We start from the raw sequence: 27,790 nt of genomic DNA on the forward strand, positions 1-27,790 counted from the left end.
AATGAGCAAATAGAACGGGATCATGACTATGTCAAGTGGAACATATCCATTGTAGGGTCATGTTGATCTTACGTATATGCTCCACTGGCTTACATAGGTGCTTTGGTTCATGCTTATATCTTTTTTATGTGGCTCTTTGAATATGACGTTCATTTTTACTGGAAAAGTACACATTTTTGTATAGGAACCAGCTGAAGCCTCCCTCCGTGTCATGGGTTTTCTCACTGTGTTGAAGATCATTGGTAGCCTTTGATGTTTTTTGCTCTTTGCTCTTTGGTCTGGTTGTTGTCTCTTTGACATATTCCCTATTTCCATTCTCACAATCATCATTGGGGTATCTAGTTTAAAAAATGTGTGGGATGACCCAGCCAACCAATCAAGATGGCCACCATGGCTAAAAATAAAACATAGGGGTAAAATGTAGATTTTGGCTTATAACTCTGAAACCAAAGCATTTAGAGCAAATCTGACGGGGTTCAATTGTTTATCAAGTCAATATCTATCTGCCCTGAAATTTTCAGATGAATTGGACAACTGGTTGTTGGGTTGCTGTCCCCCCCAATTGGTAATTTTTAAAGAAATTTTGCTGTTTTTGGTTATTATCTTGAATACTATTTTAGATAGAGATAAACTGTAAAGAGCAATAATGTTCAGTAAAGTAAGATGTAATAATAAGTCAAATGACCACAATGGTCAGTTAACCCCTTAAGGAGTTATTGCCCTTTATAGTCAATTTTTAACAATTTTCATTAATTTGGTATATTTTTGTAAATTTTTACAAAATATTTTCCTCTGTATCTAAAGGGCCAATTAAGTCTATATAGATAGAGAAAATTGTAAGTAGCAAGAATGTTCAGTAAAGTAAGATCTACAAACACATCACCATCACCAAAACACAATTTTGTCATGAATCCATCTGTGTTCCTTGTTTAATATGCACATAGACCAAGGTGAGTGACACAGGCTCTTTAGAGCCTCTAGTTTGTTAACGTGACAAGTGTTCCCTTTAACATTGATAGCAAGATATTTTAAAACTACATTTAGCAATCCCACCACCAAAATAGGCTGTCTGAACTTATTTCATAAGATTGTCAAATGGTAATACCTCATAATTGTACCCAGTATGATGCTTAATTAATATTTGTGGTGGCACTTCAACCCACTGCTTAAAACATCCATAACCATGTGAAAGTTACACATCCTGTTAGTGCCTGTCTGAATCACATGCAAAGTTGTCATCTATCACACATTTCAAACTTATAATGTATTTTAATTGACTCTTAACTGTTGTAGTATACAAAATTAACTTCTTGAATAAGAACAGAATTTAATCTTGCATGCAACTTATATTTTTAGAAATATAGATGTACACTGACAATGTTTATATTCTGAAAATTACTGAACAGTAGAACTTGGTGGACGAGTAATCTGAGCAGTCCAAGAGAAAAAAAATAAGCAAATCGTTCAACTACTGTATCACTAGCCTGTCAACACTAAAGTTGTAAGTTTGAATCCCACATGTGACAGGTGTATTTGACTCAAATCTTTTATTAGTGGGATTGTCAGTTTTCCTCCAAAGGTTAGTGGTTATCTCCAATCACTCCTAGTTCCTTCACCAATAACAACTGACCACCATGAGAAAACACTTAGTGCTGAAAGTGGTGTTTAACACTAATCAATCAATCATACTGAGCATCCAGTTGTTTAGACAACACTAAATTTACAGCACTTAATAAGTCTGGAAAATATCTGAAAGGCTTAACATGAATGAAAATTTATTGTTCCTAAACTTCAGACTTTTTAGTAGATGTAAAGATCAAAATAACCGTTTTAGAATAAAATTCATTTACTATGCATTTTACATATATATAGATAGAAGGGGTTAATTGTAAGGCATTGACCAAAGTTCTAACTGCAAATAAGTATGCCTTCAAGTAATGGACCCTAAGAGTAAATAAATAGAGAATAGTTCTGTTTGAACTTTTTGACTTTTTTGGTCTCTCACTGTCGAAAAATAGTAGCTTTGAAATGTCATAGAAACAGGAATACTGTATTTACTGTTTTCTGTATTCTACTGATTGACTGATATTTTTTCCTGAAAAAATGTATCATATCAGATACTTAAGGATGTATTCAGGTGAAATTTAAAAAATCTAGAATCTAAAATTGATACTTCATGTACAAGTCTTAAGTTAAGGATCAAAATCAGCTAAATATATTGACAGGTCAATGAGCTCCTTTTCGAGATATTTGATATTTTAAAAATGGCGGGAAAAGGCTGACTTGGATTTTTATACATTTTGCATTTGCATTGGAATTATTTGGGTCTCAAATCGAAAGAAAAACTCTAGAATCTGCTTAAAATTTGGTAAAAGACTTTTTTTTGTGAGCTATTGAAGTGTTATTTGAAAAGAAAAATGGGTGTTATGGGGCAAAATATTTTACCCTGTATTGTAGGAAAAAAACCTGAACATCCAGGGGCGGATTTAGGCGGGGGCGTGGCGGGCGTGCGCCCCCCCTAAAATTTGCAAAGCATGGGTTGTCCTCAGCTCAACAAAGTATCTGAACAGACGACGAATATCAATGCCATCGCATTGCATCTGTTTTAACATTCAACGAAGTATATAAAACAGTAAGTTTAACAGAATCAACGTGATTACTAATAAACTGACCTACGGTTTATTTATAAGTTCTATAAAATCAAAGAAAGGTGTCAATCGCGGTACTGCGTTTGGTGCCGGGTAGTTGCAGATTTTATAAACAATTTCTTTGATAATTGAAGTTCAAAAACAACCCTACCTCACTTTCCCACGAAGTAGGCCAAAGTGCCCTACCCGCGGTTGGGTTGGTTATTTCATTATGGCACAGCCAAGAAAACAGTCCTGTTTAAATTCTTTCTTAATGAAAGATAGGAATACTGGATCAAGCGAAAGGTTCGTTTATTAATTTGTATCATTGTTTAATATCTCTGTATGATATCAATATATGTTTCTCACTTTCAACCTGTAAAGTTTGCCGAAGCATGCATAAACGGTCAAGGCCCCAACCCGTACTACCGTATTACATAGGATGCCACGAAAATAAACATATATATATATATATCTTCGCAACGGGACCTCATTCTGATTTTACTGGTTTGCGGTAGAAATGTATATAAAAAGTTTGACACGACCTCCGGAAATAGAAGAAAAGAAAAATTAAGAAAAGACAATTAAAAATCGCTGGCAAAAGTAGAAATTCTTGTTTTCAAAATCTTATATTGGTCGGTGTGCTATTATTGAGTTAATGAATAGAAGCTCGCAGATTTCTTGTTAATTATGGTGATTGCAGATTGGCAGGGGTGGATTTATGCGGGTTTAGCTTGAAACTTAAATTTCTCGCTAATTTTACCACAAAATATTTATTTCTCGCCACGCTTGGCAAGATATCTACATTGCACCTTCTCTAGAAGAATATTTAAAAAATTTCGATAATAATACCTCAAAAAAAAATTTAAGTTTGCGCCCCCCCTAACCGAAAATCCTGGATCCGCCCCTGACATCTGACACAAATTCCTAAACGTCATCTAAGTGTATTCTTAATAACTCTGGATTTATTTATTTTTGTGGATTGAGGAAAAACTGTATTTAGTGGATATTTGTTTTTGTGGTTTTGCAAAAGTCTGAATACAACCCTTAGTAAATTTGTATATTGTTGAATGTTTAATTTGTGGTTTATCTATTCACACGTACTAACAAAATCTGAAAAAAATGGTACCCCATCTAATGTAATGAATCCACTGTAACAATTTTTTTGTTTATGCTTTTTCTACTAATATTTATCAACTTATTTTTAAATTGATTTATTAAAGTTTATATTTCAACATATTCAGTTAAACCTCTAATACACATTTTAGTATATAATATATTATCATAGTCATATATCTCCATAGATTATATAACTATAGACAAAGTTGTAATAAACATTAACCACATAATAAGGTTGCCCTTTCCCTCCAGACAGAATACCATTAACTGAAAAATTAAACTGTTAAAGGGGTGGTAGTACTATCATAGGGGAATAGCAGTGAACCGTGACCTGTTTTATAATACACTGTTCACTCTACCAAAAGACATAAGTGGTAAGCAGATCATTTTTGTCGGTATGCTATGTTGACAGAATAAATGGATGTAATATGTGCACTTGTACAATAGTCGTGTTTTCAAATTAATAAGCAATTTTTTCTACGTGTTTTCGAAAAGGTGTTTTTTAAGAAGTGTTTTTTTTTTTTTAGATCTGTGACTGATTTATGGATGTGAGATAAATTTAAACACAAAACTTTTTTATCTTGATCAAAGATATTTATTCAGGATGTGTTTAACAGACTCTAATAATCATTTTAAATGAAGTAAAAAAGATTTTGATCCTAATTGACCAACTTTATATACAGATGATATGTGGAGGAGTTATTTTATTTACCCGTTCATAAACTTGGAGAATTTATTTTACAATTGAAGAACAGTTTGAATCGTTAAGATTTTTTTCTATTGGAATAATTATAAGGTTCTAAATTTTGTATTACAATGTGAAATATAAAAAAAATTACGTTTCCAAAAGTAGATTTGGATTAATTGCAACTTTACAATCTTAATTAAAGGTAAGTTTAGATTAGATTATAATATGAAATTTATTGAATGTGATATATATTTATTGAATGTTTACTTTTATAAATATATGTTTGATGAAACAAATAAAGTAAAATGCCTTAATGGTTCAGCTTACTTTATCAGTTAAAAATTACATTAGCATGAAGGGTTTAATGAAGAGGGAATGTTAAAAATAGATTTTAATAATTTCATTCGTTTACATAAGACAATATTTGAAGGTGTTTTGGTAAAGTTTTCATATAAAAGTATGTTTTATTTAAATGTTAAAGACAACAACAGTTTTTAAATTAACAATTTAATAATTAATTATTTTCTTTACCTACACCCTTTCACCATATCTCTTTCCCTCACCCACTGGGTATTTGACAAATTGCGTCTATTTCATGGCTTGCAGAGAAAAAAAACATCAAGTAAAAACATACCTTTTCAGAAAAATTTGGATTGAGAATAGTTCTTTTAAATTGTTTCAGTTAAAAATTTTGGGTGGATCTGTTATTGTAAAATACTTTCATTTTTCGTTCTTTATGATTTTAAGATAGGTGCAAAAAATTGAATACAAAGAAGCTGTGAAATATGAAAAACATGCCAAGAGGGTTGATCCTTTCCTTGGTAATCAAATACATGCACAAGTTTTTATGCAATAGGCTATACAAAACAAACATTATAAACCAAATGTGTGCATCAGAGCCAAATATTTTCATTCAAATTGTTCCACTTTTATCTTCTCTTTTGAAAACAGTAGACCGAAAAATCCACATAAAAATCTTTTGATAGGTTATTATTTGTTTGGTATATATTCTGCATATTAATAAGGGATATAAATGTTGGTAAATTGTATACATGGAAAGATGAATTTTAATTTCTCTGAAAATATAGATGTGGGTGAATATAACAATCTTGTAGACTCCCTGGGATAATGTTTTAATTGAGGTGTTAATTTTAGTGGATCTTAGATCTAAAACTTCAATAAAAAAATGTTTTAAATAACAAGGGTGGCTTAGGAAAAACTGAAAACCCAAGAAAAACCCAACTTTGTTATAAATATTAGATACCACCTAAAAGTAATTAAATTTGATTTTGATTCAATGTAGATTTAATTTGAAGATTTTGATGAGTTGGAATATGAATAAAATGTCACCTCTGAAAATTAAATTACTTATAGAAAAATGGAATAGAATTTAATAATGACCTTTAAGATTTTTATACTGTTAAAGGAAGTAATCTGATGTTCCGTATTCTTTAGTGTGATCATAAAATCTCTGGGTCCATGAATGGAGATATAGGTGACCGAAAACATCCTGGGAATAGTTTAATGGTAAATAACATACATGTCTTGCAAATATTTACCTGCTCATTTGCATAAAAAATTAATTAAATCTCTAAATCATTTTTCACAGTTGACATAAAAAGAAAATTAGGTCCTGAAAATTTAATTAAGGACTTAAATATGACCACATGTAGACCCTACAGATTAATCATAAAATTGTATGTCCTCTTTTATGGGGTTATAACATTTATTCCTTGACCAATAAAAAGGTTAAAATCAGTTCAGCAGAGTACATGTACTGTTCCATCCAGGTTCCTCGGTGGGATTGGTCAAAGTAGTCTAACTACTGTATCATTAGTCTGCCAACTCTGAGGTTGTGAGTTTGAAACCACATGAGGCAGTAGCATTCAACTCCAATCTTTATAGACTAGGATTGTCAGTTTTGCTACCAAAGTCCAGTGGTTTTCTCCAGACAATCAGCCTCCTCCACCAATAAAAAATTACAAAGTTTTAATGAAAATAGCCATAGTGCTGAAAATGGCATTAATCACCAATTAATCCATTAGTTGGGTTCCATCCATGGCTTTGAACAGATAAAATGGTTGGACCAAGGATTCACCAATCAATCCATTAGTTGGGTTCCATCCATGGCTTTGAACAGATAAAATGGTGGGACCAAGGATTTATATATACGGTTATGCCATATAAATCCTTGGTTGGACAGAACCGTTTAAGTGCTCATTAGGTTGAAATCTTCAAATGAGAAAATGAAGTAACTGTGTTAAAAGTTATACCTGTATATCTTTATTCATATACATGTACTTCAATTGAGTCTTTGTTGCTCTTTCATTTAGTATGTTTGTAAATTCATTGAAGAAAATATATGACTGAAAGTGGCTACACATAGTAATGTGATCATAAGGCTTTTATGTTCATTTGTTTGAAGTGTAAATTTAGGTAATAGACTTTGTGATCTAATAATCCTTTTGTCTTTAATTTTTGTACCATTCACCTTTTGAAGCTGAATGAAAACCGTAGGATTGTTCTAGTTTCAAATATAAAGTTTATGAATAGGAGTTTCCGCTTCCCTTAAAGATTTTCGGAAGGATGTACTCAAGTTAAAAAGTTTATTTTAAGTAGATACTTCTGTTTAGAGTATATTAAGAAACATCAATTAAATCAGTGGTTGTTGGGGGAGTATAGACTACTGATTTGTAAAAATAATTGGTAATCAATAGGGGGATTGACGAATTATATCAGAGGTTGTTTAGGGGAGGATTGTGGTGAGGATTAGCAAGAATTAAGTCAGTTGTTTTTGGTAATATTTGACAGACAAATTAATTTAGTTGTTGTGGGGAAGTAAAGTAAAGTGATTTGGGAAATTAAATCCCAGATTTTTAGGTGAGGAACACCTGAAGTGTCAGTTGTTTCTGACTTATCTCCGATTGCTATCTCGGTAGGCCTATGATAGGCTGTAGGCCGCTAGAGAGGACATAATTATAAGAGTTAGGTTGAGGATTGACAATTGATAGACAAATTTAGTCAGCTGTTATTTGGATTACTGAAAGACAAATTACCCCTCCCCCTTTTTCTTTTTGTGTTACTTTGTAAATTAGGATTTTTGATAGCAGTGTCTTTAAATTCAACTTATTTTTCCTTTATACTAAGTGCTCTTGCTCTTATTCTCAGTACAGTCTTTGCAATATCTGTGGTTTAGAAAGATTGATTTTTTTATAAACCACAGCTATTGATAAGAGCAAGAACATATTAAATAAGATGAAGTATTAAAATAGACTGGTTAAAAAATTATAGAAACATACACATGAAAAGGGGGTGTTTTAATAATTTTTGCAAATGAAAACTTCACAAGAGACTAAATTACACAGCAATTAACAGCTACAGGTCATTGTACAGCCTTCAACTATGAGAAAAGCTCATACACCATTGCATGTAGAACTAAAATTTCATCAATTCCCAACGAATTTTACTGTTTAAACTATTGATATACATATAGATGGGTTATTTTGAAGTGATTATCTCAAACTTTGAGTATTTGTGTTACCTCCTTTAAAATGGAAATCACTATTCTTGCTGGATGAGTCTTAAGTGATAGACTCAAGTATCGAGTAGAAAGTTGTAACCATATATTATTGTTTAAGTTGCAGTTTATAAAAGATTGATCTATTCAAACATGACCTTGCAGTTTGCATTATAAAGAAATTGCAAATTCATTGATAATAAATACGATTAGAGTTTATTATGTGATCACAACTCTTTTTAACTCAATTATCAAATGCAGTTTTGTATAAAGTATTTGTCAGTCCTGGACTCACACGCTGGTATTGAAAACTGGTGTTTATTTAAGAAGTTATGAATCCATCAATCACACAGTAAAACTGCTACTTGGTAAAATTTGATATTGGGTTTAAAACTAGTCTGGTTACCTAATACAAATATCAGTCCAGCTGGGCCAAACAATACACATGAATACCTTACCTCCTCTCTCGAAACTTCAAAAACTTTTCTTAATTACAGGTAGACAATTGTTGATAGGTAAAATCTTTACTTGTTAATTAGATCAAGGGCACCTGTTACCTTGGTGTGAATGAAGCAATATAAAATGGGTGATAATGATTTGTTTGAATTTGGAGCCCCTTATTTATTTGATATAAAACCAGTTACATCACATAAAATGGTATTATATCCTACCTTTATGGTTGCTTATCACTAAGGTTGTAAAATGGGGAATTTGCTGAAGTTTGCCAAAAGTATTTTAGTCTGACATAAGCATGGAATTATTGCATTTCACCTTGGATTGACACCTTATAACACTATGACCTTCTTACGTGTAGTAAGTGCACTAATATAGATTTAAGGACATAGATTTGTCCTTTTAAAAGAAAGTATTTTAGATATCATATTCAAGATACATCTCATAATGTAACTGAAACTACCAAATTTTTACTTTTTCCTGAAGTATTTTTTCCATTTTGGATTGAGATATTGTATAACCATTTATAAACAAAATACTTTTAAGATCAGATGAATACTACTTTATCGTATGTATTGTTGCAGTGTGGATTTTTGGAAAATTGTATAACATTTTTTATGCAACTTCAAATTAACTTATCAATTATATTTTAACTTTGAAGATAAACACAAAGAAAATACAAATCTTCAACTCCTCATGTGTGGTGACGTCATCTTTTGGCTTGCATCGTTTGATACTGTTAAAACAAAATTCACTTGATGAGAACTAGAAATTGATAGGGATAAGTTTTTCTCCTTACAATGGAATATATACAACTTGGTTAAAGGTACAGTAAACATTTTTACATTACAGAATTTTTGATGAAATGACTGTTTAGGGATCATGGAAGTAGTCTAAGTTCCTGGCTCAAATTATCAGTATAAGATGAGATTGTGCCTCGACACCAGGCTATCAAGGGACACACACAAAGTTATCTTTCATAACGCTTAGGTGCCTTTAATAACCCAAAATAGGTGTGAAGTAAACAGAAATATTACAATTTCCCAGTACAGTATACCTATTAATCCCCCTTCCCTTTTTGGAAAAAAGACTTTTATTGTCCTGACAAGTTGAGCAGTGGTATAGTGGTATTTTCTTACATTCCATGTTTCATTGTTATAAATCTTATCATGACAACTTTGTAGATAAACAAATACAATATTTTTAATGTCCCTTGTGTTTTTTTTAATGTTTTCTAATATGCTAAATTTAATTATTCCTCAAACTGGACAGATATACTGGTATATTTTAACCCTGATGCTGAAAAAGATTCCTTCGATATTTACACCTAACAATTAGATGTAGTCACAACCTGGAATGGAATAAGGTTTACTTTTTCCCAGGTCACATCTATAAATCAAATAAAGTTCGTTATTTTAATTGGTCAGTTTGACCAAAATATGTATGTCTACATCTTATTACAACAGATGTAATATGTCACTTCAAAGTGAATCTATTAATATTTTTATGACCAAAAAGTATGTTGGCCATCAACTTTTGACATTTCTGATTGACCATATGGTCTATGTAATATTATGTAAATGAGATTTATAAAAAAAAAATACACATTATTAGGATGGAAAGTGATGTATGTAGGGAACTTGGTGGAATAAATTTATGGGTAAAGATAACTATGTCTAAACCAAGATGTTTCTTGTGAATCTATTTAAAAGATTATGAAATTCAAACAATATTATCCATCCCACACATTTTCTGTTGAACAGAAGGGTTTAAAGCATGTACATAAATTTACAAATATTAAGATAAAAATCATTTTTCATGAACTTTAATTTCATATGCTTAAAAGAATAAAAAAATGGGAGAACATTATTCAAAGTTTATGCAGGATGACTTTATTTTTTGTGAATAAATGTTTGAATTATGCCATAATAAGAATTCTATTTCTTAAAAGTAAGCAAAATAAAAGTCTATTTGTATCATTAGAGAATCTGATGTTAGGTTTCATTTATGTACATTTTATTTTCTTTAAGTAAGTATTAATGTAGCTTAAGATTTTATTTTGAATGAATAAATCCTGAAGATATTATCAGAAATTGAGTTTAACTTGTAGAACACCTTCAATGGAAGTAAAATTAAAATCTGATAACTAAACTAAATTATACAAATAAAATGTCTCCGGTATTTGCTTTGTAGAGTGCAAAATTAGATAAAATTTTAACATTGAAATTTATGGGAGAGAAAAATGCTAATTAAATGTCTTGTCATTAAAATATGGATGACCAGTAAGACAAAATATACACAAAATGACAAAACTAGACCAATTCTATCAAAATTATTGAGGTGGAAATGAATGTTTTGACTATTGGTATTCTTGTAATAAAAAAGCCTTTTTCTCAGATTTGAATGTTACCTATTTTTATTTTTATAGATTTTAGAGAAGAAAAACAAGCCAACACACTGAAAAAAAAAGAGCAATGGGGGAAGGGGGAGGGGGGGGGAGTCTTCAAAAGATTTTTTGATTATTATTTTTTTCAAAAATATTATATACAGGGTAAATCAAGTATGTTTATGTCCTCTGTGAAATTTTAGGCATAATTTATACTAAGGTTGTATGGGACACATTGTAAAATGTCATATAAATTCAAATTAAAAAAAATATCAGTTATTAAATGAATAAGATATTGTCTTAAAATGCATCATATCATTATTACTCCAGATGGTGTTCAGGAAAATGCTGCAGATTGAAATTTCTATAGTTTCTTATGCCAGTAAATTGACTCTGAGACTACTATATACACATGTGTTATAGTAGTCTCAGATTGACTCTTGTATGGGATTTGGATTCCAAATTTGTAAGCTTCAGTTTACCTGCTTAGCATTTGCTTGATAAGTTGGTCACTGACGCAATATGTTACTAAATTGAAATGTTGTAAAAGAATAACATAATACTCATGTCTCTTGTTATCACAGAGTACACAATGATACTTAATGTGTACCCTGGTAAAATGAAGTTAATTGCAATTAGCTTGTCCAGTCACTTGGTGGCCTGTATGTCTTATCACATCTCTACAGTCAATTAAAATATTTCTGATAGATTTAATCACTTAATTGTTTATTTGTTATTGATAAAACAGATAACACAGTGGTAAATATAATTAATGGTATTAGACAGGTTATATACAATAGGATGGGGTGGATTTTAAATCTTACTTTTCAAGAGGGGCTCTCATTGACATAGCCAAGTCTTTGTAGATTATTTTATTTTGACATAGCTGGAATATATCCAAGACTTTTTGATCAGTCAAAATAGTCCTTTAAAACTATAAAAAGATGAAGCCCTTATGATCTCAATGAAATTACTCAAATCATTTTAGATTAGACACAATTTTTGATTAGATAAATGTACAGCCAATTTGGTCTTTTGATTATAATTAGACATGCAACATTAAAACATATCTGGTTGAAAATATATGTAAACTGGATCTTAATACTACATGTACAACATTCTCTGTTTGTGTTATGTATGTAAAAGGACTTCAGTTGGCATTCCTAAAATCCTTTACACTGATATTAACTGACATATACAGATATATATATGAAGAGAGTTTTGGTGAATTTTAATGAAGACAACTAAGAATAAATTATTATGATAAAAGAGTTTGAACCATGCTACTACATGTATATCCAAACATAAACTATAAAATAATTACTTTATAGTGAGTGACATCTTGAAATAAGAATTGTGTAGCTGTTATTTAGAGAATTCTGTTGACAGAATAAGCATACACACATGAAAAGGGGGAGGGTCTATCTACCATGCTGGTGCATGATGGTCATATACAGTGTTTGTTTTTCTGAGAATTTGAATATTGAAATATCCGTATTAAAGTGTTGTGAATCTAGTGCAAGTTTAAACATTAAATTATTAAATAGCCTAAGGTTGTACAAATCATACATTTTTTCAGTACATGTACTTAAAGAATTGTTCTTGTATCTAACAACTCTTGTATATTTTATAGTACAGCCTGAAGAATGCCCTAAGAATTTATGTATAGATTCAACCAAACTACTCATTCAGAAAAACAATTCAGGTCATATCAGGAATAAGACACTGTATCTTATATACATTGTAATCTTGGTTTTCTAGTACAGCTTTGTAAATACTTGAGATGTTGCACAGTTTATATTGAATAAATCTAAGAATTTTCAGACAAAACAAGATAAACCCAACAGTTAATTAAAAAAGTAAACATTTAAACCTGTTAACTTAGTTGTTTTTGTGAGCCACAAGATAACATATGTAAAAACAAAGTGATAGGATAGATAGAAGTATTTTTGATGTTCAAGAGTGTTTAGTCTGAACTAATGCCTTGTTTTGTCCAGTTGGTCATTTTTTATGTTTAAAGTGTCAAATATTTGGTGGAGTTCTACCAATTACCGGTCTGTTGCCTAAGTACTGCTAATTTATCAGAATTAGTGATAGAGTTTTCATGTTTAAGAAAATTAGAACATGCTAAAATCCAGAAAAATTGTAATAGTTTATAAAAGGTATGTCATTAGTTAATATACTCATTTTATTTTCCATTCTGCATACCTTTGTGATAATATAAGATACATATTTTATAGTTATTGGACATTGATATCAGTTTATCCTCTATCATTTTATCATACGTTACAGTAAGCCTTAAATGGTGTACATGATCCCATAGCTATCTATAGTATTATAGTTACATAACCATAACAATAAAACTTAAATACCAATATAAACTTCAAATATTTTAAACTTCTATCAATAGGCCATATTTACAAATAAAAACTTTGAGTGTGGTCAGTGAATGTATTGCCAGGATTATTGAATTATTTAAACAAGAATGTGAGAGATTTTTAGACTTGGCTTTTGTAAAGGTCTGTTAATAATCCTGTGTAATTGTCCTCTTGAAAGCCTTCCTCTGTAAATATTTTGATGACAAAATCGGTTGATTTAATTTTTGGCTGAATGAATCTTTCATAATATATGTATATATAAGAAAAGAACAATTTTGAACAACTTCTATACTTAAGTAGATAGGTGTCATTCACAATTTTGAAGCTGTGTACAAATTTAGGAGGGTCAAAATTACCACTTAAATAATGTTAAGGGACACTTTAATTTATGGTATATTTTCAAAAGGGCTTATTAACACATAATAAAAAGTGAGAATTTGTGATAAGTACCCTATTTGGATTATAATTGATTGTCAGTTTAGATTATCAAGAGGAAAATCTAATAAACTTATCTTTTGAGAAGGTGATAATGATTCACACTTACATAAATTTCAGAATTTATAAAATGAAAAGTTTAGAATTTGACAGATCTTCATGGGCTTGGAAGACCCCATAAGGTTTTGTATTTTCTCTCCGCTAAATCATTGAACTAGTTTATCGTCTGGTCATTTGGTCTATCCTATAGCTATAAACCCCTGAGCTAGTTAAATCTTCATGTATAGGGTGACCCTAAGCAGATTAAATACTGTTTACCCAGATCTGTGTATTTGACAAGAGATCAAGTATTTTGACCTAATAGAAATATGTATTTTAATCAGCTTATATATACTTTATTGTTAACTTTTTAAACAATTTTGAATCATATTATTCTATTCTGTCTAAAATCTTTTGTTGTGAAATAATTCAGACCAGTATTAGTGCAGCAGTTTAAATAAATATTTTGAATCTTCACTGTGTATCTAGCAAGTTATTAAACAAGAACCATCCAAAAGTGTTTTTTGTATTTTTATGCACCACTTAGGGATATTATGTTTTTTGGTCTGTGATTTCGTTCTTAAATTTGTTCATTTGTTTATTCATTTGTCTGTTCTTCCCTCTGTTTGTCTGTTCCTTCTTTTGTTTGTCTGTTCCTCTCTTCATGTGTCCCGCAGCTCCTGCTTCAAGTTAAAGTTTGTGGTCAAGGTAGATTTTGATGAAGTTAAAGTTCAATCAACTTGAAACTTAATACACATGTTCCTTATTATATGATCTTTCTAATTTTAATACCAAGTTAGAGTTTTGACCCCAATTTCACGGTCCACTGAACATAGAAAATGATGGGGCATATGTGTACTATGGACACATTCTTGTTTATATTTAGAAGGAATAATGTTTACAAGGAAATTATTTAACCTTAAGATCATAGATATAAATGTTTCATTCCTAGATAATGTAAAAGGAAAGCAATTCTAGTCAGGTATCATGTTGTAACATATTATGGCTTTATTTGTCATCACACGAAAATGATTGTTTAACCTTGATTGACAAGAAATAAGCTGTTAGTTTTTGAATTGTATTTTATATGTTCTATCCATGTCTGTTTGTCTGAAATCCTACCTGCTGAAAATTTGTCTGATTTTTGTTCTATTAGTGTATGATGATTATGACTGGCAGTTTGAGGTTGGCTTCATTTCATTTAAAAATTGAACTTTACCAAGCCTTTGTTTAACTGTTATACCTAAAGATTCAGAGCTGCTTTAAAGTATATAGTACATTAGTGTTCAATGAAGACTTGCTCTGTTTTGGTTGACCAACATTTCACAACTGATCCAGCATGCAGAGAATGTGTTGCATTGTCATATCTTAGTTTAGCTCATCTTGCCCTTCATGTGCAGTCACTACCCTCTGTATGTACAAGATCAGCTGATTTAGATGTAGAATGTTTTTACCTGTTGTTAATTACATATGACATTAATTACCTGTAACTACCTGTTCTTGGGTAATATATAGAAGGTCATGATCCTGATAATTACATCATTAAGCTGCATCCTGGAGGCTGACACTCTCTATGTAGGAAGATATATTAATATATTAATATTTTACATGCAGCTGCAACAGTTATATTTCCTTTATTTCTATGAATTTTGAAAAAAGTCTGCTAATTATTCCAAAAAAAGTAACAATCACAACAGTATAGAAAGTAATATCAGTCTATTTTAGTAAGGAGAGACAAGTTCTGAAGATTCTCTCATTGAGTAATTAGAAATTTGGTGATCCAAAAGAACACAGTCAATTTTAAAGGCTTTACAGATTTGTTTGAAAATAAGGCAATAAAACAAAGAGCTAGCTTAAAACAATTCTTTGCAAAGTCTGTAAGTCAACAACTAACTTTTAGTGAGCATTCTCGTGTTTCTAAAACACTATACTTAAGTTTTAGCTAATGTTAATGCAGAATCAATGGCCATCAATGATTTATATGATTTTAATATTAACTTCCAAATGATGATATGGTCCTTCTTATTTGAGTTTGAGTATATCTTATCCTCACTATACCCATCCTTTACCTGATCAGATCAATAATAAATGAAGATGTCAGATAATGGTTTATTTCTACTGAAGCCTGTACATAAAAACTACCTGTTTTCAGTATGAGGATAACTTCCTGATGTTATAGATAAGATATACAGGAAATATCTTCATAATCAACATCATCATCAAACTTTGTTAAAAAAACAGATAACATATGGGTTCAAAGTTCGCTAAATTTAGCAAATGAAGCAACATTTTTGATTATCTTCAAGTTTAGATGAAGCCTTGTTAGACCTCAGGTGGATTCTGGGGGGCCCTGAGGGTCGTGTGCCCCCCTTTTCAAGGGAAAAATTTGGGTGATTATATAGGAAATCACTGAAGCATGACTGGAGGGGTCCTCACTTAAATCAGTCAGCAGGCCCTTTACAAAAGTTCTGGATCCACCACCATGAGTGTCAGTGAAGACCTAAAGCTTTTGATTAATGTCAGATAAATTTTGTGTGCAATATTACCTCCGTGTAAATTTAATTACACTATGATGTAATTGCATGCATAAATAAGATATCCTGCATTTATCTTGCTCTTTCCTGAAATAAGTCACTTTCCTGACCCCATCTTGACTATTGAAAGCTATCATTTTGCATTTATCTATGATATCATGGTGTAATTTAGATACATAGAGAATAATACATGGCAAAATCCGTATCATATGTCGTATCATCCCGAGACATCAATATCAGCCCAAGGGCCTTTAGGCCCGAGGGATGATATTGGTCGAGGGTGATACGGCATGTGATACGGATTTTGCCATGTATTATACGCTTTATCATATATTTCAACAGAAGAGTATTATATTATATGAACTGTTTTCTGATCCCGATAGATTAGCACTGGGTTACCTTCAGTTCTGCTTTTGTCTTGGTTCAAAGCCTTAAAATAACTGCTTATACAAAGCACCTGGGTTACCTTACCATTTGCCTGCTGCTGTTTTAAAAATATTTTGTTTATTATTGTATTTATTTGAGTGTTTTGTATTTTTTATAGTTGCATTTAGTGTGCCAAAAAATATGCAAACTTGATGTTCATGACGTCACATACAATATGAAAACTTGACGTTCGTGACGTTACATACCAAACAATGACGTCATTCAAAAAAATGACCTATTTTGAGGAAATTTTTTCTTAAGCAAAAAAAAAACAAAAAACTTTATGTAAAAAAAAAAAAAAAAAAAAAGGTATGCGATACGGGTTTTACCATGCGATACGGGGTATGCGATACGGGTTTAGCTATGCGATACGGGTTTAGCTATGCGATACGGGGTATGCGATACAGGGTAGGTGATACAGACTGGAAAAACAACCTTTATTAGATATACAAAATAGCTGTATTTTGTACTAAATATATGATAAATGTATATACTGTACCAGGCTAACGCCCTTAGGGGTATATCTAATACTTGATACTGCAGAAAGTGCATAAGCTCCTTACTTTATGTAGTTGTATTCCACTTTGTGAATGCGATCTCTTCTCAGACATTTTTAATTTTACATTGGATTTTTATCAAAAAGCAGAACTTATTGTGAAAATCTGCAAAGATTTGTTAGTGTTTTATCTTTTGTGACATAACTGTACAGCTTGCAACATCATTATTACATTGTTAATATAAATATGATAAAATGATTTATTTCTTGTCTTTACAAAAACAGATCAAATTTAGTTATATTCAAATTTCAAGGCAAAAAATCTGATCTTAATGTCCTTAGTAGTGAGAACACTGAATTTTAATGTGATAAAGCATTGGAAAGAAAGAAGGTGTCAGAATCTGGCTATTCTTGTTAGAGTTTATGTCAAAATTGCTAAAATGTTGTGAGGGTAAGACATAAGGCACCTATCTTCAGACATAAACGCCAGCAGCAGCAATGTCAAATTTCAGTTCCTTTACAATTTGTTTACTTTTAAGCATGTTATGTATTGCATTATGGGGGTTGATATTGCATACTCTTACATTAATTGAAGTTAAAAAGAAGCACTTTCTGTATGTCAGCAGTTTTTTTTCAATTTCTTTTAGATTGATCAGAAGTTTATTAGATAATTTTAGGGAGAAACTGTATATAGGTCATATTTTTAAGATGTCACACTCGTTACATACTTTACAGAAAAGTACAAAAGTTGGGGTCAAGTTAGAAAATTGAAATGGCTTAAGCAGACATATGTTTACTTACTTTGACAACAAATAAAATGTGACTAATTGTTATTTGATGTCCATGTCAGAACAATCTGTTCTACATAAATCACTGCCTAACAAGAACTGACCACTGGTCAAGCAGATTAATGTCCTAAATCTAGACATAAATTATCTCCCCTTGTATCAGGTGTTGTAATGTACATTAGCCAGATCCAGTATATACCTTTGGGGGACTATTATTTTTATGGATAAATAACAGTTTTCACAGTTGTGGTGTGAAAAGTTTTAGGCAGTTTATGGATATTAAAAATCTGGACAGTGTGAATTAATTCTTTTTTAATGTTTAATTTTTGATGGAAGTGGCTTTTAGTCCATAAAATTTACATTCAAGGTAGAGTTAATTGTTCATTAACTTAATAAAATATCACTTTTCTTACAACTTATGGTCAGTTAATCCTGTTAATGTATTGGTATTGTATTTATCCTAATTATATTCAGTTATAAGTAAAAGCATTAAAGGCTAAAATACTAGATGAATTTGAAGAAAGCAATTGTCAAAAAAGCATAAATTAATGTTGATACATTCAGGTAAAAGTATTCAAATTATTTCATATGTCTAGGTAAAAATTTTGATAAATGCATTTTGGATAGTCAGTGAAATTTAATTACTCAGCATTATGAAGCAATAAATGAAAAAAAATGTGGACTAATTAATGATACATGCAGTTGAAACCAAAGTAGGACAGATATAAGATACTTATGTTTTGTAATGACTGTGTGAACAGTTTACATACAAATAACGATAAAGAACTTGCCAATGTATAGGAAATAAAGCATGTTTATTATAATTGTAATAAACCAAAAATGTTACAATAAATAGTATTGGGAAGTCAGCCAGCTCTTGATGAACTGAATTCTTCAGTAGACATTAAGCCATCTATAAACATTGTTTTCTTTGCATTAGTATTATAGTAATATTACATCACTGAGGTAGAAAATGGTAGGTGCAAAGCCTCTATGTACATCTATCCATCCCAACTTTACGATATGTAAAATACCTTTTGCATTAAGGTTGTTTTTTATGAGTCCATGTCAACACGAGTCCTATTAAATAAAAACTTTTATCATGAACTACATTTCAGGCTCGGGTTAAGTTCAGTTCTCAGAAAACCAGTGGCAATGCATATATTGATATTTTAAAACTCACATGTTATAAAAATAGTGTTCAATAATTTTTATACCCCCGCTTTAAAAAAGGGGGGGTATACTGTTTTACCTCTGTCTGTCCGTCCGTCAGTCCGTCAGTCCGTCCGTCCGTCCGTCCGTCAGTCAGTCCGTCCCATGAAACTTTCGTCACATTTTTCTCAGGAACTACACATCCACCCTTTCTGTAATTTGGTATCAACATTTATATATGTCAGCCATACCGTGTGATGCGTTTTCAGATTCATCACTAGACAACTTCCTGTTTACCGAACACTTGTATGATTTTACACATGACAGCCAAGTTGAAAATTTTCGTCACATTTTTCTCAGGAACTACAATACAAGGATTTCTGAAATTTGGTTTCAGGATTTATATAAGTCAGCTATACCGTGTGATGCGTTTTCAGATTCATCACTCGACAACTTCCTGTTTACCGAACACTTGCATATTTTTACACTATTAATATTATCCACTTGCGGCGGGGGTATCATCAGTGGACAGTAGCTCGCAGTTTCACTTGTTTGGTAAAGTTTTACTTCTATCCTATATTTCTCCAAACTTAGAAAGATCTTATGGGGATGGAATGTCTCCTTGTACATTCCAATATAATCCAAGAAGACTAAAACCCATTGTTGGCATTGGACTGTTTTCTGCTCTTTGGTTGGGATTGTTGTCTCATTGACACATTCCCCATATCCATTCTCAGTATTATTTAATTGTTTCTGAAAGGGCATGTCTTATTGATAATGGAAACAAAATCATTTCAGAATAAAACACCTGATTAAAGCAGAAAATAGATTTTACATACAAAGTTCTGATTTAAATCTAAATGAAAACATGCATTTACAGACATATTTTTGAAAAGGCTTTTATACTTTATCTCAGAAATGTAGGCGTAATAGTTAATTTTGATTATGATTAATAATTTGCACTAATTTGAATGATATAATTTCACAATAAATCACAAAAATGTTCTATTAAGATCAGTTCTGGCAATACAGTAGTTTAAATAACAGCAGTGCAAGTAGGAATAGAGCCAAGTTTTGATATTTATACAATAAAAACCCAACAAAATGATGATCCAAATAAAATGTTAACAGTATGAGTAGGAGATGAGCCAATATATTAATTTACATAATTTTGAAAATAATGGCTCAGAGAATGTGTTTATATTAGAATAAAATGTATAAACTAGTTGTGTAGTTTTTGGAATGTTCATTACATAATTCTTGAGAAGGTTATAGATGTAAGAATGGGTAAGAAAGAGGTTTTATTATCAGTTAAAGATGGGGGAATTTGCACATTTACAAAATACAAGAGGTTTTATCTGCAGTTTATTCAAAATTTGTATTGTGGTTTTAGTTTTATGCCATGTTTATTTCTTGTCTGCCATACTAAGCAAGCTGTCTAGCTACAAAATTCGCAAACCACAGTTACTATACTACTATGATATCATAACTTGACTATAATATCATAACTTGAGTAATTACAAAATGCTAAGTATGGATGAATGGATATTTAATGACCAGATGTTAATAATAACATGCATTTTTAGGAATGTGATATGAATATGAACCCTGTTTTGTACTAGATTGACACTCTGGGTGGGATTTTGAATTTTTTAGTTCACGAAGTAACGTCTCTCTCATTGCCTGGCCATTTTAATCTTGCTCTTTACTGAGCATTACTTAACAGGCTGTTAGACTTTTATAAGTAAAATTTGCCCATGTGAAAAACAGCATAAAACAGTTTAAAAAATCTCTGGTTTGAGTCGGTCAAGGATATAACTCATAACCTCATGCTTTCAAGTCAAGGATATTACAGAGAGGCAGTTTTGATTTCTAGACTAAAATTAAACTGTATGAAAGTGAGATGCATTTATAATGGTTTTGAAAGTAAATGATGTGCATTGGTTGGGATGTACACAAAAGATGGATATAAATACAGTGCAACCTGTGTTATCCAACACACAAGGGGACCAGAAAATAATGTTGGATTAAGCAGGGTGTCAAAATACTCAGGTTTTTTTCTGCAAGGAAAGGCATAATTTGGGACCACGAAAATGTGTCTGTTAAAATTTAGCAGGATGTTGAAATACTCAGGTGTTGGATTAGGCAGGTTACACTGTACTTGGTTAATTTTAAACCTTTTATGCTGATGTTTGAAAACTAGAGGAATAATTTTTGAAAAGCACTCTTGATTTTTTGAAATCCCATAATGAGTATGCTTTTTTTTTTGCTGGAAGCCTACAATGATAAAACCCCTTTAGTATGTTTGTGGTATTCGATACATAGGGTTTGTAAGGTTGACAGGTAAATATGAAACCATTTCAGTATGTATTAAAGTATGTAATAATTATTGCTCTTTATAGACGGAAAATGTATACCTGTATTAGGGAAAATGTATACCTGTATTAGTGAGTTGAATAAAGGTGTCATGTAGGGGATTAGGTTCACTTCTACATAGTCCATTGGATTTACTCCATTTACAAAATATTATTATAATCTAATGTGCACTAAAAGTTTTACTTTGTCGTGATCATGTGGCTTTATTATATGTCGCTTTATTCATATGTAGTTTATATAATTAATTTTCTTTTGAACCTGATCATCTGAGATCGACCCAGGTTTTTGTTGGGGTTCATTTTTGTCTTCAGTTTTCTAGGTTGTGTTTTGTGTACTGTTGTGTGTCTTTTCGTCAGTTTTTGTTTTTTTGCCATGCGGTGTCAATTTGTTTTTCCACTTGTGAGATTGACCTTTTGGTATCCAGTGGCGGATCCAGGGGGAGGGTTCTGGGGTTGGAACCCCCTTTTTTACAACGTTCAATGCATTTGAATGGGGACATATAGTTGGAATCTCCCCCCCCCCCCCCCATGTTCTCCTGGGTTGGGACCCCTTTTAAAAATGACTGGATCCTCCCCTGGTATTTACACTGTATAGATAGCATGGACAATCCAAACTACCATCATACTTCTGATCTTATTAGATTTAAGGGTTTATAATTTGGTTGCATTGGTCTATAACCAGATTTAGTTTGTCAGTTAATCAAAACAATAGGAAATTTAAGTAGATAGTTCTGATACCTTATTATAGTTTTTTGAAAGGCTTTGATTCAAGAAATTAGGTAATATTATCAGTGAAAGATCATGCAGCATTGTTAGGGAATGAATTGTTAGATAAAGTGTTAATAGTTCAGAAAACAAAAGATTGCAGCAGAATAGGTATCAGGCACCTCAGATCCACCCTTCGATCAAATTTACTCCTTATTCTGATGTTCTAGACAGCTAATCTGTAAAATTCATTCAGAAAAAAGAAATTTAAATGAATGAATATTTATCAGCTTTGGGAATTACCCTTTGGCTACAAATTGTATTGTTTATGATATTTTTTATCGTATTTGATACATCTCGTTTGTAAGGTCGACAGGTAAATATGAAACCATATAAGGACGTATTAATTATTGCTCTTTATAGACAGAAAATATATACCACCTGTATAGGATAATGAGTTGTATGAAGGTGTCATGTAGGGGATTAGGTTCACTACAACCAGCCTGCTGTTAGGTATACACTCCTTCTGTACAGTTGTGTACCTTCATTCAAATGAAAATAAGAAAGCATGTTAAAAAACATTGAATTATAAAACTATAGATCAGCAATATAATTAATGGTCTTCATCTGTCTTCAGTAATAATTCACATATGCAGACATAAATATAAAGCCTTCTGTAATAAGAACTGTACAATATGAGTATATTATCTAATAGGAGAGGAAAATATAAGTATAGACTTTGAGTGCATCAAAGTAGTTGTGGTATCTTGTTATTATATAATACATATACTATACACTTAATGTGTGCCAGTCATATTGAATTGCAATCTTTAGCTTAGTACATCTTTATGGGATGCTGTAGCTTGATATGTTTTATGTTATTGACAAAATGAGGTTTAGATTCTTTTTATTGACTTGGGCATCTCCTACTAATATACAATTATTCCTTAGCTAGCTGGTTTTTTTTCTTCAGTTATTTTTGAGGAGGAATGTTAATTGTTGCTTTGTAATAATTTACTTTTGAATTTCCAATGTTTGGCTTCAGGTACCTCTGAAGAGTAATATTTTTTGAAATTCTCTTATGATGTATCAAAAACATTTGTATTTCCCCAACTTAGGGGAAAGATCATTAAGATTTACCATTGTTTGTCTGTACGTACATTGAAAAATTAGTTCTGTTCTCTAACTTGAGTTTGCCTCAACCAAAAGTTTGAACTTTGGTGGCCTCACTTTTATTGTTATTGAGTTATGCCCCTTTACAAATGGAAAACTGCAGAATTTTACATTTTTGTTTTCTAACTTTAGTTTGGCTTAAGCAAATTTTATGAAACTTGTACACAATGCTAATTACAACAAAACCCAGATTAAGTACAAATAGTGTTGTTTTTACCAACCCTTTATAAATTTATATCCAAGCATGGGCAACTTGGGCATGATATGTTTCCCATGGACACATTCCCAATTGATTGTTTCTTATAATTTTGCATATTAAAGGAAAAATAAATCAAAACTATAACAACTTTGAATCCTTTTTCATGGTTTTAGTTGCAAAATTTGATTAAAGGCATTAAAAACAGAATCTCATGCTAACTGAAAATAAGCTAGTCATAATAAGACAAATTGATAGAACATAAAAAAAGTCTGCAGTCTTCATAAAACTTTGTTATATCTATACTATTAAACGAGAAGACCTCATTTTTGGTGTCGCTTCTCTTCTTTCCACAATAAATTAATCAACACGCCTCTGTGTCCTATAGGTACAGTGCATAGTCGCATTTGTCATCCATTCATATGATTATTCAGATTGAGGTATTTTAGGAGAAAAACGAGAAAAAAGGCATCCGGGTATTGTCCCGTCATTGTACGAAATTTTAAGTCAGATTAGACTTCCGGTTTGCGTTTTTCTGTATACTTTGAACATACATATACTACGAATAAAGTGTATTTTCAGAATTTTATCTGCTATCATTTTCAAGTTTACTATCCACGGCAGTCACAGAAATTATTAAATAGAGAGGGTCTGTATACTATATCAATGATTACCATGGATCGATTAGTAAACTTAGAATTGAAAGTAAATACGCTTTATTTATATAGTAATGAATGTTCATAATATACAGATAAGCGCTAAAATTATTCATGTGAACTTTTGATACTTTTTCTGAAATTCTTTAGTCATTAAATCTTTTACAAAATTCATTGATTACAAAAAAAAAGAAGATGTGGTATGATTGCCATGTTGAGACAACTCTCCACAAGAGACCAAAATGACACAGAAATTAACAATTATAGGTTACCGTACGGCCTTCAACAAAGAGCAAAGCCCATACCGCATACTCAGCTTCAAAAGGCCCCGAAATGACAATGTAAAACAATGCAAACGAGAAAACTAGCGGCCTTATTTATGTACAAAAAATGAACGAAAAACAAATATGTAACACATAAACAAACGACAACCACTGAATTACAGGCTCCTTTAACCTATGACTTATGATACTTTTACTGAATGTCTCCAGTCATTCTGTATTTAACAAAATTCTTCCAACAACACTTTACATACTGATACTTTAAACTACGCTCTGAATGCCCGCGATTTCGCGGGTGTGTTCTAGTGTATGATTGAAGGCAGTGTGCATGTTCATTTAATCACTTAATACTATACATGTATATGAACTACTGTTAGTTATAATTATGATAAATGAAGCCCATTGAAGCAGTTACCATAATTCTTTATTCATCTAAGAAACACTTCTTCCATGCATGTCAACCTTATAAATTGAATTATATTAAACATCAACTATTATTATTTTTAAGTACCCTCTTACATAATAGTCTCAAAAATTAGTAAACAAATTTTTAGTTTACTAATAGAGAAGTCACGTTGTACAAAGTTAAAAGGTAATTTATCTTGTAAATTGGAAATTTATAGCATGTAATATTTTTTTAAATTTTACAAAAAATTAATCAATGAATTTCATGATCTTTTTTCAGAAATCTTGTGGTCCATGCAGTGAAATGGAAATGTGGACAAGAAATAGACATCCAGAATGACATTTTGGAGGATCGTATTCCAATTTGTTGTTATAACAACGGTGTATGCCACTACAACAGAAGTTAACCCATCATTCCCAAAGGAGTTTGATTTCCGCTTTACCAGTTATGAAGGTAAGTTTTTCAATACTTTGAGATGAGTTTGAGATAGTGTTGTATGTGTATCCAGGACAGAAACATATATACATCAATATAAATTATTATGATGAACATCAATTTAATCATAATCAAACAAACATTCATGCAGAAAATTAATAAATTTCTGGATTTGCATTGGTTTTAGTGGCAGTCAGTTACTGTCAGCTGCAAACAAAATGCCAAAATTTTGTCTGTCTTATACAAGGGTCAAGATTGAATCCTGAGATTTTGAAGCTGGACTTAAAGTTGGACCAACTTGTACTTCAGTATCACCACAAAAAAGTGGGTGTATATTGAAGAATTTATTTCTCTTAAGGTGGGACTGTACACTGAAAAGGCAAAATGCATTTACTTTAAAGCTGTGAATTGAGATGTTAGAGTAAAATGCATTTATCTACTTATTTGCATCATGAATGAAACTTTGTTTTTTTTATGCATGTGAAAAATTGGTGCAGAAATGACATGGTACTATAGTTGACAAGTATCTGCACCAACTTACTGGGCTTTCTTGACATCAAGTATCTGCACCAAATAGCAGGTCTTTCTTGACATTTTCACTTTATTTTTTTATCTGAAGGACTATGACACATAACATTTGGTTTAAGATTATAACAAGTTAAATAAACATTTGTCTGGCTGATTAATCTACGTTTTACGTTATTGATTAAGACATAATTTTTGACAAATCGATGTGAATAATATCCATCTTTCTAACACCCGCAAAGTAAACTTGAATGACAAAATGGTATTTGGTTACCACAACGTGTTATGTAATGATATATTTTGTTATAGGTTATCAATCATGGACAAAACATGTCCTTCTATTGGAGTGATTTTGTTCATGTGTGATCTCTTCAAATAAAAATGATAAAGCAACTTTGTTTTTTAGAGCACTTTGTAATGATTGACTTAATTCGGGCTATTGAGTTTTCATATTAAAATGAGTCATGTCTAAGAAGACTTTATTTTACAAATCTGTTTCATTATATGCAGGCTTATAGTTGTCAGCTGTTATAGCATAAAGTATACATGTGTTTTCAACTTTTATTAGTAAGTGCCTGCACAACTTTATTTCAATTTTAAGAAAGTCTGATGTTGAATTTGAATTACTTCGATTGAAATACAGACCATTAATAATCAAGATTTAGTGGTCCCTTGAAACATTACCTTTTTTATGAAGAATTTGGGTGGTGTTACTTGAACTGTTCTCAAAGATGTCCTCCTTTGTATCTTTATATGAAGTGGGGGCTTCATCTGTGTCCATTGGACACATTCTCCATATATTTACATTTGAAGTAAACTGACAATTTGATTACGATTGGGATTAATTTTACTCTCTGTAATCATCAGATAATTTTAAGAATCAACTAAAAGGAAACAGAAACGTTATAACTCCTGCACTTTTATGTTTGGTTGCATTCTAAGTGAGATTGCTAAGTTAAAGTCCTTTCATTTTCTACATATAAGGTCATGTTATATGTGGTATAATTTGAGTTCAAGTAATTAAATATTTGTCAAACATAAATTTTAATCAAGTTATAACTATCTTCTATATTTGTAATCAAATATCCACTATACAGAACTTTTCTTTAAAAAGTATGCAGATATTTAGACACCCCACTGTCATATGTGTCAGTGGTAAAATCTGAAGATTTGAGTTAAGCTAGTGAGTTGTAAATCTTTTGAAATGTGAAGGTAAATTCAGACAAGAATCTTGTAAATTTAAATTTAGAGTATGTGTGAATTATTTAAAATTGGTAAGAACATGATAATTCAGTGGAATGCATGTGATCTGAGACATTTGAATTCACTATTTATCACACTCGGCCCACCTGGTGAAAAGATAAATGACAGATTGTGAACACTTAGTAATCAACAACAATATCAAGTATTGAGCTATTTAAACACAAGTATTGGACATCCTATGGGGTTGTATTGGACATTCTATGGGGTTGTAGTGCCCCAATTATGCACTCTATGAGACAAGAAGTACCATTTATAATTTTAGTCATGTTCATTATTTTGTAATCTTAGCATGACCTCCTTGTAAATTTTGAAAGGTGGATAGAATAATTTTTGTGTTGAAATGTAAAGATTTGGTTGAAGTGCCAATTTATTATACAGGATTTTTTCTAAAATACCATTGTTATCAAGCAAAACACTTCTGTCAAAGAAAATCAATAATTTACAAAAGTACATGGTCAAATTTGAGCCTGTTGAGCTAGACAGACACTCTTATTGATTGACACTATTCTTTTCAATACAAAGTATCCCCCAGCAATTTACAAGCCAGCAAAATAAAGAAAATAAGACTCCTTTTATAATCCTAAATTCAGATTCCCTAAAATCATGGGCATGTACTAAAACATTGAGTGGAGTGGAGTGGAGTCATGGAGTGAAAAAATAAGCAAATTTCAAATGAATCATATAGAATCCAAGTGTTGTTTTTCTTACAAAAGACTTCTGTCTATACTGTGCTTTTT

The 27,790-nt window shown here is 31.2% G+C and overlaps 1 protein-coding gene across 6 annotated transcripts in view; it reads left to right on the forward strand.

Moving 5' to 3' along the window:
* Positions 1–27,790, forward strand: part of LOC139512667 (semaphorin-5A-like) — a 92,968-nt gene that overhangs the window by 6,346 nt on the left and 58,832 nt on the right. For 2 of the 6 annotated variants that reach the window (XM_071300453.1, XM_071300454.1), the window contains one exon: positions 25,110–25,283. In XM_071300453.1, coding sequence (XP_071156554.1) covers positions 25,166–25,283 — 118 coding nt within the window. In that variant the 5' untranslated portion in view covers positions 25,110–25,165. Of the gene's footprint in view, positions 1–4,051; positions 4,637–9,144; positions 9,231–24,944; positions 25,017–25,109; positions 25,284–27,790 lie in introns of those variants that run through there. The other 4 variants (XM_071300452.1, XM_071300451.1, XM_071300456.1 and 1 more) reach the window with 4 other exon arrangements.

Source organism: Mytilus edulis, chromosome 2 (genome assembly GCF_963676685.1).
Source record: "Mytilus edulis chromosome 2, xbMytEdul2.2, whole genome shotgun sequence".
Lineage (NCBI taxonomy): Eukaryota > Metazoa > Mollusca > Bivalvia > Mytilida > Mytilidae > Mytilus > Mytilus edulis.